General features: G+C 38.3%; 1 protein-coding gene across 1 annotated transcript in view; it reads left to right on the top strand.

Annotated features, from left to right (window-relative positions):
• The window catches only part of cep78 (centrosomal protein 78), a 98,410-nt gene that overhangs the window by 68,742 nt on the left and 14,672 nt on the right, over positions 1-14,996 (top strand). The window contains exons 12-15 of the mRNA XM_048528350.2: positions 3,554-3,596; positions 7,904-8,050; positions 8,769-8,846; positions 10,792-10,958. Of these exons, the coding sequence (XP_048384307.1) occupies positions 3,554-3,596; positions 7,904-8,050; positions 8,769-8,846; positions 10,792-10,958 (435 nt within the window). The remainder of the gene's footprint in view (positions 1-3,553; positions 3,597-7,903; positions 8,051-8,768; positions 8,847-10,791; positions 10,959-14,996) is intronic.

Genomic DNA, 14,996 nt, shown 5'->3' with positions numbered 1-14,996 from the left:
AGCAGATTTAGTAAGCGATGTCAGTGTAAAAGATCCCTGAGGAAGTAATGGCCATGATATGGTAGAATTTACCATTCAGTTTGAGTGTGAGGAACTGGGATTGGAAACAAATGGGTTAAGCTTAAGTAAGGGTAAATAAAAAAGAAGGGAGAACTAATTGGAGTGGAATGGAAAAGGAGTTTAGCTGTAAAATGGCAGAAGCTTAAGAAAATAATTTATCACTTGTGAGAAAGCTATTTTTCAGTGAGAAGGAAGGATTCTAGGAAGTGGATGAGCTAACCATGGTTGACCAGAGAAATTAAGGATAGCATTAGATTGTATGCTTTTTTTCTTCCAATGTGGAAAAGACTTTTGGTAAGACAGGATTAGGCAAGCTTTAAAAACCAATAAAAGATAACCAGAAAAGAAATACAGAGGGAAAAGGTAAACTTTGAGGGAAAACTGGCAAGTAATATCAGGGTGGACAGCATGAACGTCTACAAATACGTAAAAAGGAATGAAAGTAGGCCTCTCGGCCCCTTTAAAGTAGGAGGCTGGGGAAATAATAGGGAACTAGGGAAGGGCACAGGAAACAAATAAATACTTTGCATTACCATAGAAGGCACTAATAACATTCCAGAATAACTAAATAATCAAGGGGCAAAAGAAGGAGGAGAAATAAATATAATAACTATTAAGTAAAAATGTGCTAAGAGACCCTAATAGGGCTGAAGACTGGTAAGCACCAACCCCCTTCCCCAGTTCTGATGGAATTCATCCTGAGATCGTAAAAGAAGTAGCTTAGAGATAGTGGGTACGCTGATGATAATGCTCCAAGATGCCCCAGAGGATGGAATTCTGCCAATACAGCACCTGTATTTAAGAAAACAAAGGAGACAGAAACGGGTGATTACAAATAACAGGCTAGTTAGTTTAACGTGTCATTGGGAAAATGTTAGAGTCTATTATATAGGATGTAATAGCAAATCAATCAGAAACACTTAGGATCAAGCAGATTCAGCAGGCGAAATCATGCTTAACAAATTTATTAGAGTTCTTTGAGGAGGTATCAAGCAGGCTAGATAGAGGGAATTCATACATATAATTTGATTTTCAGATGGCATTCAAAATGTACCACGTTAGTCTACGTAAGGAGAGCCCATGGTGTTGGAGGTAGTGTATGAGCATGGAAAGAAGGCTAGCGAACTACTAGAAGACAGAGTTGTGATAAAGGGGGCATTTTCAGACTGGCAGTCTGTAACTAGTGGAATGCCACATGGATCAGCGCTGGACCTGCAATTATTTACAATGAATTCAATGAGGAAAATGAATGTATTAATGCCAAGTTTGTAGATGACACAAAAATAGGTGAGAAGATACCAAATGTAATATGGGAAAATGTGAGATTATGTACTTTGGTAGGAAGAATGGAAGAGCTGAGGATTACTTAAGTGGAGAAATATTGTGGAAAGATGTAAATCAGAGGGATTTGGAGTCCTTATGCATGAATCACAAGAAGGTAGCATCCAAGTTCACTGGGTAATAGAGAAGACAAATGGAATGTTGGTATTTGTTTCAAAGGAAATGGAGTATAAAAATTGGGAGATTTTCTAAAACTATACAAGGCACTGTAAGATCACAGATGGAATACTGTGAACAGGTTTGGTCCTCTTACCTAAAGAAAGATGAATTAACGTTGAAGGTAGTTCAGAGAAAGTTCGCCAGGTTGATTACTGTTATGGAGGGATTTTCTTATGAAGAGAGTTTGATTAGATCAGGCTTGAACTCATTGGGGTTTAGAAAAATGAAAGGAGACTTTAGTGAAACATGCAAGGTTATTACAGGCTTGATAGGTTGGAAGTGGTTGGGCTGTTTCGCCTTGTGGGAGAGTCTAGGACCAAAGGGCATAATCATAGGATAAGCAGAGATGAGATGGAACATTTTCTCTCAGATGATGCTGAATCTGTGGAAGTTGTTACTTGAGAGGACTGTCAAGGCTTGATTATTAAGCATATTTAAGGCTGAGGCAGACAGATTTCTACTCATTAAGTAAATTGAAGGTTATGGGGATTAGGCAGGCAAGTGGAGTTGAAGGTCATCAGATCGACTATGACCTCATTAAATGGCAGAGCAGACTCATTAGGCTGAATGGCGAACTTCTGCTCCTGCGTCTTTTTGGAATAAAGAGTGACTTGGTAAAAGAAGACTTCGTAGTGGGAGTAGTGAAATCAATTCCTAGAGATGAAATTGGATTTTTTTTTCGGCGGAAGAAGACCTGGAATAGTGTTAGACAAAATAATGTTTTATCATCTTTGGTGAGTCTAATCAGTGGAGGTAGCAGAAACTGAAACGTTTCAAGAGGAGGATTCTGAGTTGTTTCCTGACTGTAGTGTGACATGATCTCAAGCCCATAGAATTAGACAGGAAGAAAAGTAATCTTGAAACAGGGAGATGACTTGGTAATTCAGTTATTGGATGCAGTGTTTGAGAATGTAAATAAAAGGTATTAAGATGAAGAGAATGAGGCTGATGCCTTTAGTCCATCTCTTCAGTAGAAATGCAACAAACAGATTCAGTATTGAAAGGTTGTACCAAACATCCTACTTGGATTGAGTCAGAAACAATACCCGAGTGTTTTTATTTGAATAACAAAGAAAATGTAGACCACCTCAAATACCACCTGATGGGGAATGGACATTGGTCCATCAGCTGGTCGTTACATCTGTGTGTCATAATGGAATTTTGCAAGTGGATTCATTACTACTCTAACTGTACTACTTGTTCACATATTGAGAAATTAGCTGTGTTTCATATTTCCATGTCAGACATACTATCAAAGTTTACTCTGGAAGGTTGTCTAGTATTGAGTGGTTATGTTTAGAATTCTGTCATAATATTCTCAACTATTCGGAAAGTTGTTTTGCAGATGAAGGAAATATGTACTGCCCAACAAAGATGTACAAACTTTAAGGATTCATGCTCACTTCCTGGCCTGCATTTAGTTAGCTGATCTCATTAAGGTCAACACTTCAGGTTTTAAAGTTAGCCAAAGCATTTTGTGAAAGGATCATTATGAAATGATTACTGCAGATATACACACCTCTGCATACTAGAAAGGAATGGTGTTGACAGCTCATTGGATATTAACATTAGCTTTCTAGGCTTTTCCCATTAAAAATTGCTGGTTAAATTAGGAGAACTTGCTAACTTGCTGGTTTCCATTGCTGAAAGAACTACTAAGCTTAAAAAAAAAAATGCTGGAAGAGCTCAGCAGGATCTGTGGAGAGAAATCTGAGTTAACGCTATGGGTCCGGTTCTGAGGAAGAGTCACTGAGCCTGAAATGTAAATTCTGATTTCTCTTCAGAGATGCTGCCGGACCTGTTGAGCTTTTCCAGCAACTTCTGTTTTTGTTTCTGATTTATAACATCTGCAGTTCTTTGGGTTTTTATTTGGAACTACTAAGCATTGGTGGTTTCAAGAAGAGATGTGGATGATTTGCCATTGATTAGTTAATTTGAAACTAAATTTGGTTACAGGATTAGTAATTGATAGTTTTCATCTTATTATTAACAGGACTATTCATCTAGACTCGTCACACCAAAATAGGGATGTTCAGGTAAAGGCATGATGGTAAATTATAGCAGTCCTTGTTTTCTGTTTTAAAATTGCTGTTGTGTCCCAAATTGTAATTTTAAATCCAAATGAAAATGAACAAAACTAACTACGGCAGACAATATGCTGCAACCCATGTGTGGTGCCAATGAAGCATGGATATTTTTGTTATTGCTATTTTGCATTTACAGATGATTAACATATAAAGTACTTTCAAGTCATAATGCACAGCATTCTATGGAGGTAATATCTGACATCAATAAGTTTCTAATTACAGTCACCAAAGAAGTGATACTGAATAAATTGTTGGAGCCGCAGGCTGACAAGTCCTGATGGGCTTCATCCTAGCGTCTCAAAAGAAGTGGTTAATGAGATTGTTGACACATTGGTTTTAATTTTCCAAAACTCCCTTGATTAGAACAAGGTCCATTTAGATTGTATCATAACAAATGTAACTCATTTATTCAGAAAGAAAGATACAGAGAGCAGGAAATTACAGGTTAGTCAGCCTACCATCTGTCATAGAAACGCCATTAGAAAGAATTAAACACATTATAGCAGGGGTGGTAGAAGATAGTCAGGCAGAGCCACTGTGGTTGTGTGAAAGGGGAATCATCTTTAATCAATCTATTGGAATACTTTGTGAGAAAGGAACATATGGTGTGGATAAAAGGGTCATACTGTAGTTAGATTTTCAGAAAGCATTTGGTAAAATGTCACAGAAAACAAAAGATCAAATAAAGATATGCTTCTCTGTCTTCCTTGCACACTAGTCTTACAAGCCCCTATCCAGCACCAAGATATTCTACATAATGGAAATCTTGTCTTCAAAATCGTCTCATTCACCCAGATGAATGATGTCGCTTTGGGAGTCTGAATGGCCCTCAGCTGTGTCCTATCTTTTTTTGTGTAATAAGTTAGCATGATTTGTTCCAGACATACTTGGACGTTTTCCAGAATTATTCATTAGACATGCTGCTCCTGAACTCTTATCAACTGCCATTTGAAACATGTCTGATGTAGATTACCCTTGAACAGCTGCCTCCAATCAATATTTTCCAGTTCCTGCCTAATATTGTTTTAGTTTGCCTTCCCCCAACTTAACACCTTCACCTGAGTACTGCAGTTATCCCTATCCATGAATATCTTTAAATTTCACTGTATTCTGGTCACTACTCCTGAAAAGTTCCCTACTGAAACTTCACTATGGGCCAGAATATTTTGAGCATTTCTAATAGACTTTAAGGTAGCAGTAGCCTTCTTGAACTGCTGCACTTCATGAAGAGGAGGCACATCTGCACTGTCATTAAGAAGAGAATTCTAAGGTTTTGACTCAGCGATAATGAAGGAGCAGCTATATAGTTTCAAATCAGGATGTTGTGTGGCTTGCAGTGGAACTTGCAGGTAGTAGTGTTCCCACGTATCTGTTGCCCTCTTTATCGATGGTACAGGTTGCGGGCTTTGAATGTGCTATTGAAAAGTTGTAGTGTGTTGCTCCAGTACACCTTGCAGGTGATGCATACATTGTACACATAACTCTTCCATTCTCCTTTTTTTTGTATGAACTTAATTTTCCTCCTCTCAGTTCATCGCATTCGTCACAAGAATTTTTATTCTTTTCAGCGGGAAAAGGGCATTCCCCCTTGTCTCACCTATCACTCTGCTATCCTTCACGGTAATTTTTACCATGTCAATCTCTACCTGATCATTGAATGCATCTCCCTGTCCCTTTCAATAATTCAAGGGGACCCTTTTCTGAATGAACCTTAAGACCCACTTTGCTTGCTCACTGATGAAAGTAGTGGAGACCTGGCATACTAACCGTCTGCTGGCAAGATTGCAGTTTACATATATTCCTAACTAATATGCTATCTTTACAGTTTCATTTTTCTTTTACTTGGTTTGTTTTTCTTCTGTATTACTAATGCTAGATGAATTGCATACTTTTTCTTTAGTCACTTTAATCTTTTTTCAAAGGAAGGCCAGCTTTAATTGTTCCACTTTTACATATCCAGCCATGATTTTACTTAGTTGAGATAACAAGGTGTAGAGCTGGGTGAACACAGCAGGCCAAGCAGCATCAGAGGAGCAGGAAGGCTGACGTTTTGGGTTTGGACCTTTCTTCGGAAATTTCTCCTCTGATGCTGCTTGGCCTGCTGTGTTCATCCGGCTCAACACCTTGGTATCCCAGATTCCCTAGCATCGGCAATTCCTACTATCTCATCATTATTTTAATTATTGGTTTGATTATGACATTAAGAGTAAACGTGATCTGTCGTTTTTCCAGTTAATGCTAATCTTCTTTGAGCTTGTATTCATTATAATGTTTGTTTTGGTACTGGGAAAAAGCAGCATGACATAACTTGAGTCAAGTATAACCACAGCTCATTTCATTCTACTGTCTTTGAACATAACCTAATTGCAACCTTGGTTATTAAAAGCCAGCAAAGAGAATTTTTGTCAGTTGGATTGGATTTGCTTTAGAGGGATGATAGTGTTAATATCTGTCGTATTGCACTGTACCATAATTTGACATTTTTTAAAGCAAAACTTGTTTGCTCACCTTTTCTATCTATAGAACATAGAACAGTACAGCACAGAACAGGCCCTTCAGCCCACAATGTTGTGCCGACCATTGATCCTCATGTATGCACCCTCAAATTTCTGTGACCATATGCATGTCCAGCAGTCTCTTAAATGACCCCAATGACATTGCTTCCACAACTGCTGCTGGCAACGCATTCCATGCTCTCACAACTCTCTGCGTAAAGAACCCGCCTCTGACATCTCCTCTGTACTTTCCTCCAACCAGCTTAAAACTATGACCCCTCGTGCTAGCCATTTCTGCCCTGGGAAATAGTCTCTGGCTATCAACTCTATCTATGCCTCTCATTATCTTCTATACCTCAATTAGGTCCTCTCTCCTCCTCCTTTTCTCCAATGAAAAGAGACCGAGCTCAGTCAACCTCTCTTCATAAGATAAGCCCTCCAGTCCAGGCAGCATCCTGGTAAACCTCCTCTGAACCCTCTCCAAAGCATCCACATCTTTCCTATAATAGGGCGACCAGAACTGGACGCAGTATTCCAAGTGCGGTCTAACCAAAGTTTTATAGAGCTGCAACAAGATCTCACGACTCTTAAACTCAATCCCCCTGTTAATGAAAGCCAAAACACCATCTGCTTTCTTAACAACCCTGTCCACTTGGGTGGCCATTTTAAGGGATCTATGTATCTGCACACCAAGATCCCTCTGTTCCTCCACACTGCCGAGAATCCTATCCTTAATCCTGTACTCAGCGTTCAAATTCGACCTTCCAAAATGCATCACCTCGCATTTATCCAGGTTGAACTCCATCTGCCACCTCTCAGCCCATCTCTGCATCCTGTCAATGTCCTGCTGCAGCCTACAACAGCCCTCTATACTGTCAACGACACCTCCGACCTTTGTGTCGTCTGCAGACTTGCTGACCCATCCTTCAATCCCGTCATCCAAGTCATTAATAAAAATTACAAACAGTAGAGGCCCAAGGACAGAGCCCTGTGGAACCCCACTCACCACTGACTTCAAGGCAGAATATTTTCCTTCTACTACCACTCGCTGTCTTCTGTTAACCAGCCAATTCTGTATCCAAGCAGCTAAGCTCCCCTATATCCCATTCCTCCTGACCTTCTGAATGAGCCTACCATGGGGAACCTTCTCAAATGCCTTACTGAAGTCCATATATACCACATCCACAGCTCGACCCTCATCAACTTTTCTAGTCACATCCTCAAAGAACTCGATAAGGTTTGTGAGGCATGACCTACCCCTCACAAAGCCGTGTTGACTGTATTTGATCAAGCCATGCTCTTCCAGATGGTCATAAATCCTATCCCTCAGAATCCTTTCTAACACCTTGCAGACGACAGACGTGAGACTTACTGGTCTGTAATTGCCGGGGATTTCCCTATTTCCTTTCTTGAAGAGAGGAATTACATTTGCCTCTCTCCAGTCCTCAGGTACGACTCCAGTGGAAAGCGATCTATCTGGCTGAAATGAAGCACTGAAGCAAAATACTTGAAATTTAAGAAGTTTGTATATATAGTTTTTCTACTTCATTTCATATTTCATAATGAATGTGGGTGATATGGTAGATAAACAGTGCCATCATTCTACTTGTGCTACCTGAGTTTAAATTGACCCACTGAAAGAATATTGTTCTTAACAAAAAATGAGAATTTAGGTCCTCCACCATTATCACCTGTACTTTAGTGATGCATTGTAAAAAATTGATAACTAAATATTCATCCGAATGAAAGTATTGATTTCAGGCAAGTAATCCAGTGAAGATCACATTGGAGAGTGAATTATCTTCAGAAACTGAAGAGGTGATCTGTACTCCTAAGGCAGAAATTCAGATGACTGATACAGAAAATTCATATAAGACATTCAAAGTCAAGCAGTATAAACAGTTAAAGGTAATGTTGCATGTGAAAATGAAGATTTAACAATATATTTAAGCATACACTTCCTATCATAGATATTAAAATTAACTTTTTGAATGCAAGAAAAATATTTACCAAACTGTAATTCATGTAATATAGAGCTTTGATAGTACCTTCTAATAACAGAGACTAAAAACTGGAACCCGGCATATTTTGTAGTTTAAGAAAGCAGTTTTGTAGCTCTTGAATATTAACATAGAAATTCACTACTGTAATTATTATTGCAAGTAAACTCACTCAATAAATTAGATGCTGTGTGTTTATTTTAGATCATTTTGATGTAACTATTAGATACCTCAAATTAGGATATTACAGTTAACTAATTTTGGCCTTGCATTTTAATTGAGGACAGTGGTGCAAATATAGGATCATACGAATAAAGTGACAGAGATACAGTGGGTGTCTCTTGAATATAGTTGAGTTGCTTTTTCCTTCTCATTACACTTTTATGTTTTGAAGGTGCAGACTCATATTATGACATCACTGTGTCTTCAGTATCAACCTATAAGGCAACCCAAACATTCCATTTGACTATCTGAATTTTCGTCTTCTATTGATGCCCTTGGAATAAAAATCCATTAGACTCAACTATTAGATTTCAGTATCTGTAATAATAAATTCTTTAACTTTATAAACATGATCAATAAAGAGCTTGGCAAGAATCTGTTTCTGTTGTCTAACATTTTTACAGGTAGAACTAAAAGAATGTCGACTAAGACTGGAAGAAGAAATTAGAGCGAGGACAAAGGCTGATGCTCGTTTGATAGAGGTAATGGTGAACTAAGGCTTTTTTTTTCTGTATTATTCTGTCATCCTATACATACCTTGCAATTAATTTATGTTCATCTCATTGAATGAGAGACTGGCAATTTTAGCTTGTTTTTTGCTGTAATTACTAAATCATTAATTAGCCGTGCAAAACTGTATATAGATATTTTTAATCAGCCTGTTACAGTTCTGCAATAGTACTCAACTCTGGAGCAAGTGGGACTTGAAGTCAGGCCTTTTGATTCAGAGGTAGGAAGACGACCACTGTGTCACTAGAACCCTGAGTTTAGAAATATAGTCAGCAAGGCTTGAACCTGGGGAGATCCCAGTCAATTTCAAATCTATCACCCTAATTACTCAGTCACAACTACCAAAAATGTATATAAAGAGCGAATGAACATTTTGGGCAGGTGAGGTTTGCCAAAATTGGCCACAACTTCTCTACTTGTAGCATTAATGTCTTCATGTTGCCTTGCATTTCATAGGGATAGAACTGCGTAATGAACCTAGTTCAACTCATTTAAGCAGGATTAAACGACGATTGTAGGAGAGTCTTCATAATAATCAGGCCACAGTTGCAGGTGTCTTATTAGTATTCAGTCCATAGTTTGTCAGATTTTTAGTTTCATATCTCTGTTTTTGAATCTAACATTCATTACATTTGTACGAAGAATGAAACAAGCATTTAGCTTTAGTTCCCTCATTCTTTACATAAAGTGTAATACTGTTCTTAATTTTATTTGTAAGCTAATAAAACTTATACAATTCTCAGCAATGATTTTTCTGTCCATTTGTCCAGGATTGTATCATTGTCACTGCACAATGATAATCACTCTGGAAGACAGAAATTTGTTAACTGGGTACTAAAATCAGTTATACTTCCTCAACTGCTTGAGGAAAAGAGCCCTTTCACATCCATTTGTTGTTACTTTTTTGTATTTATTTTAAGTATTATTTGCAACGTTTATGTGTGTGAACAAGTCATAGTATGTATAAAATTGTATTAGCAGGCTCATGATTGTAATGCTGTATACTGTAATATAACACTGTTTCCAGAAGATTTAAGGCCATTTCTTAAGGATTGTAGCATTTCTTTTAGGATAAGTAGATTGCAAGAACAAATTTTGACTGAAAGGGCAGGTTCATGATTTTTGGATATGAGGAGAATCCAGGAAGAAGAAATTTCACTTACAGGATTTACTCACAAGTGATGGCTACAATTGCCTTGTGTAGTGATGGGAATTGCAATCATAAAATATGAGTTCCAAGATTGAAGCTGTTAATCTGGTCTAGTCAGGGAGTCCTGGCTGCTAATGGGGAGAAGACTCTGCACCAGGTTAAACCTGATCTTCCCAGATCTCGGGTGAGGGTTGAAATGGCACCAGGAAAACCAGTGCCAAACACAAGACTTCTCTAAGTGAGTGAAGCAATTTACTTCAGGGGGCAAAGTTTGGTATCAAAACCACGGGAATGGTCCTGCATAGTTAAGAGACATGGTTGATACAAGATCAGGTTCTGTGACATAGAAAGTTTGGGTTGGTGACGTGGTCCTGAACAAGCATATGGACCACATGAAAGCTGCAGCATCAAACAGGACAGGAACAAAATGTGTATGTTCCCTCAGAACATCCGGCAAGGCTGTCAGAACCTGTTAGCCTGTAAATTTTATAACTTCAATATATTGAAGGAACATCAGAACTGCTGCTTTACCAATTCACTCCTTGTCTTAAGGTTTTAGATTAGTGTTTTGTTTCAATGTTAACCTCATCACTTGGACTGTATAAAACAACATCAAGCCCCATTTGTAGTAAGTTAATACTGTTGACTTTGCTTGAACTTCAAGAGTAAAATAAGTAAATGATTGATATTAATATTGTGAATCAGAAAATAGAATATACTAAGCAATCATTACAAAATAGTTTTTATGATTTGCTTACTTTTGATAGCTTGAACTTGAGAATGCCCGGCTTCGAAAAATCAATCTTTCTCTGTCTGATGCTCTGCACACACAATCTACCACAAGTACTATTCTTGAGGATGAAGGAGTGCTAGAAAGCATTGAAGCCTCTTTCAAGAAATTTCATGCTTTTTTAGATCTTTTAAAAGATGCTGGGTAAGTTGTTGTACATGTCTCCTTCTGTATTTCCCTTCTGCTTCATAAAAGTGGCTCAAATTTAAAATATTACCATGTGACCAACATTCTTGTTTGCTATGGAAATGAATCTCTCAAATGCCTACAATAACATTATTTGATAGATTAATTGATTCGGAAGGCTGAATATTCGTAATCTCTAACTGACCCTCCTGATTACACTTTACAAGAAAGTGAGGGTTCTCGAATGCAGTTTTAATTTGAATCCATGCGGGACTGCATTTTGTACATTCTGACCTCTGTACTTGTTTAACATCTAATAAACTTTAATAATATGGGATCTGGAACATTCAACTCAACTTTAATTGTGAGATTTTAGCCAATTTCAATTAAAGAGCAGTTTTGAGAAAAAAATCTCAAGGGTGTTTAGGTTTGACTAAATGCAGGACCACTCAGTATGAGTATGTTTGAACAAGTTTCACAGAATTTAAGGTTATCAAATAAGTGCAAAAGAAATTATGCTTCATAACAGCAATGATTCAGTCAATTTACCATGGAGTTCCATCTCATGGCTTCTGGTTGAATGGCCACACATCGCCTCTTCTGTTGACTGACATTTTCCTTCTATCTTCAGTCATCTGTTTTGTGAACTATACTGCTGAGTGTCACTGCTTATTAACTCTTGCTAACCCTATGAGATCAGATGTAGGTTGAACTCTAATTAGCTAGCATGAACACTACACGATCAGTCTTGGATTGACCAGGTAATGTGTGGCCATCTCCTGATTGGTTTATAAAAAGGGATGTTATCTTATTCGTGTCACACCCTGCTTTTTCCTGATTTTAATTTTTCAAGGGTCAGTTAAATCCCTTTTATCAGAGATAATGGGAACTGCAGATGCTGGAGAATCCGAGATAACAAAGTGTAGAGCTGGATGAACACAGCAGGCCAAGCAGCTTCTTAGGAGCTGAGGCCCGAAACATCAGCTTTTATGCTCCAAAGATGCTGCTTGGCCTGCTGTGTTCATCAAGCTCCACACTTTGTTATCTTGAATCCCTTTTATGACAGCTTGTCCTTCTTAGCTTACTATTTCCATCGATGTTTACCAAATTAATGCAACACCAGTAGAACAATTTGTGACTATATGGTGTATGTAAAGTCATTCCGTAGTGACTTAATATCATAACAGATGTCTAAGTGATAAACTCCACATTTCAGGAAAATTCTAAAGCCTATCAATATCTTTTGACTGAGAATTTTTTGGTGTTTGTGACTTCACCATAATTCTGGTGCTTGAAATAGGTTTAGCAGATAGCAAGAGTACAAGTTGCACCCAGATTTAAAAAAATGCAGAGTTTGTGTATATTTTTTAAAAAATCACCGCATTGGGTTAACAAGTATATAAAAACTGAAGTAACAAAAAACTTTGAATGCATTATGTTTTTTTCTTATATCAAAGGCCACAATAAGAACAAAACTGATGATAAAATCTAATTTCAAAGTGCTACTTTAGTAAACACCTGTTACATACTGTTTAAAAAGTAAGCCTTAAAGTACTAAGATGCTAAACTAATTTCAAAACAAACCAATTAACTTCAATATCTTCATGAACATTTGTCATAACATAAAAATGTATTTCTTGACCACAACTTTTGTGTTAGCCAACAAAAACAACAATAAAAACTCAAACCTGTGACTTTGCTTTGTCATGCACCATATGGCAATTCTAACTTTATAAATGTGCTTACAGTTGACCTCACTTAAACATACATAGAACAGTACAGTACAGCACAGTACAGGGCCTTCGGCCCTCGATGTTGTGCCGACCTGTCATATTGATCTCAAGCCCATCTAACCTACACTATTCCATGTACGTCCATATGCTTATCCAATGACGACTTAAACGTACCTAAAGTTGGCGAATCTACTACCGTTGCAGGCAAAGCGTTCCATTCCCTTACTACTCTCTGAGTAAAGAAACTACCTCTGACATCTGTCCTATATCTATCAGCCCTCAATTTAAAGCTACGCCCTTTCGTGCTCGCCGTCACCATCCTAGGAAAAAGGCTCTCCCTATCCACCCTATCTAACCCTCTGAGTATTTTATATGTTTCTATTAAGTCACCTCTCAACCTTCTTCTCTCCAATGAAAACAGCCTCAAGTCCCTCAGCCTTTCCTTGTAAGACCTTCCCCCCCATACTTGGCAACATCCTAGTAAATCTCCTCTGCACCCTTTCCAAAGCTTCCACATCCTCCTTATAATGCAGTGACCAGAACTGTACACAATACTCCCCAAGTGTGGCCGCACCAGAGTTTTGTACAGCTTCGCCATAACCTCTTGGTTCTGGAACTCGATCCCTCTATTAATAAAAGCTAAAACACTGTATGCCTTCTTAACAGCCCTGTCAACCTGGGTGGCAACTTTCAAGGATCTGTGTACATGGACACCGAGATCTCTCTGCTCATCTACACTACTAAGAATTTTACCATTAGCACTGTACTTTGCCTTCTGGTTACTCCTACCAAAGTGCATCACCTCACACTTGTCTGCATTAAACTCCATTTGCCATCTCTCAGCCCAGCTCTGCAACTTATCTATGTCTCTCTGCAACCTACAGCATCCTTCGTCACTATCCACAACTCCACCGACCTTAGTGTCGTCTGCAAATTTACTAACCCATCCTTCTACGCCCTCATCCAGGTCATTTATAAAAATGACAAACAGCAGTGGACCCAACACCGACCCTTGCGGTACCCCACTAGTAACTGCTCTCCAGATTGAACATTTCCCATCAACTACCACCCTCTGTCTTCTTTCAGCAAGCCAATTTTTGATCCAAACTGCTATATCTCCCACAATTCCATTCCTCCGCATTTTGTACAATAGCCTATTGTGGGGAACCTTATCGAATGCCTTGCTGAAATCCATATACACCACATCTACCGGTTTACTCTCATCTACCTGTTTGGTCACCTTCTCAAAGAACTCAATAAGGTTTGTGAGGCACGACCTTCCCTTCACAAAACCGTGCTGACTATCCCTAATCAATTTATTCTTTTCTAGATGATTATAAATCTATCCCTTGTAACCTTTTCTAACACTTTACCAACAACTGAGGTAAGGCTCATTGGTCTGTAATTACCAGGGTTGTCTCTACTCCCCTTCTTGAACAGGGGAACCACATTTGCTTTCTTCCAGTCATCTGGCACTATTGCTGTAGACAATGATGAGTTAAAGATCAATGCCAAAGGCTCGGCAATCTCCTCCCTGGCTTCCCAGAGGATCCGAGGATAAATCCCATCCGGCCCAGGAGACTTATCTATCTTCACCCTCTGAAGGATTTCTAATACCTCTTCTTGTGAACCTCCATCCCACCTAGTCTAGTAGCCTGTATCTCAGTATTCTCCTCGACAACATTGTCGTTTTCTAGAGTGAATACTGTTGAAAAATATTCATTTAGCACTTCCCCTATCTCATCTGACTCCACACACAACTTACCACTACTATCCTTGATTGGGCCTAATCTTACTTTCGTCATTCTTTTTATTCCTTAAATACCTATAGAAAGCCTTAAACAGAACATCATACTAATTTCTTACAGGCTGTAATAGGTCAAAATAACTAGAAGCTTTACAAAACAGTCCTACAATAACTCATCTCCCTTTTAGTAGCAGGGAATATTTTATAGTTTACAAAATATAAATATAAAACAACTTCTTCCCATTAATGCTATCAACACTTAGGAATTTCACTCATACATAACCATACATAGGTACTTTTGTTTCTCTTTCACATTTAGGGTAATGCAATTACTAGTGCAAATAACTATTCTGATAGGGACAAAAATAAAAATAGGAGCGTTGTTCTTTTTGATCTAAATGTTGACATTCATGGCCATGTCCATTCTTCAGTTTTATTAGCGAACAACATTTAAATCCTCATTGATTGAAATCTGTAATAAACTAAGCACTTTTATGAAAAAGAAAAAGAAACCAATATGATGCTGAGTGTTTCTGGCCTGGGCGTAGGACTGATGAAAATTTTCTGTTCTCCACA

The sequence above is a fragment of the Stegostoma tigrinum genome, chromosome 3 (genome assembly GCF_030684315.1).
Source record: "Stegostoma tigrinum isolate sSteTig4 chromosome 3, sSteTig4.hap1, whole genome shotgun sequence".
NCBI classification, from domain to species: Eukaryota; Metazoa; Chordata; class Chondrichthyes; order Orectolobiformes; family Stegostomatidae; genus Stegostoma; species Stegostoma tigrinum.
This window is presented reverse-complemented; position numbering and strand designations above follow the sequence as displayed.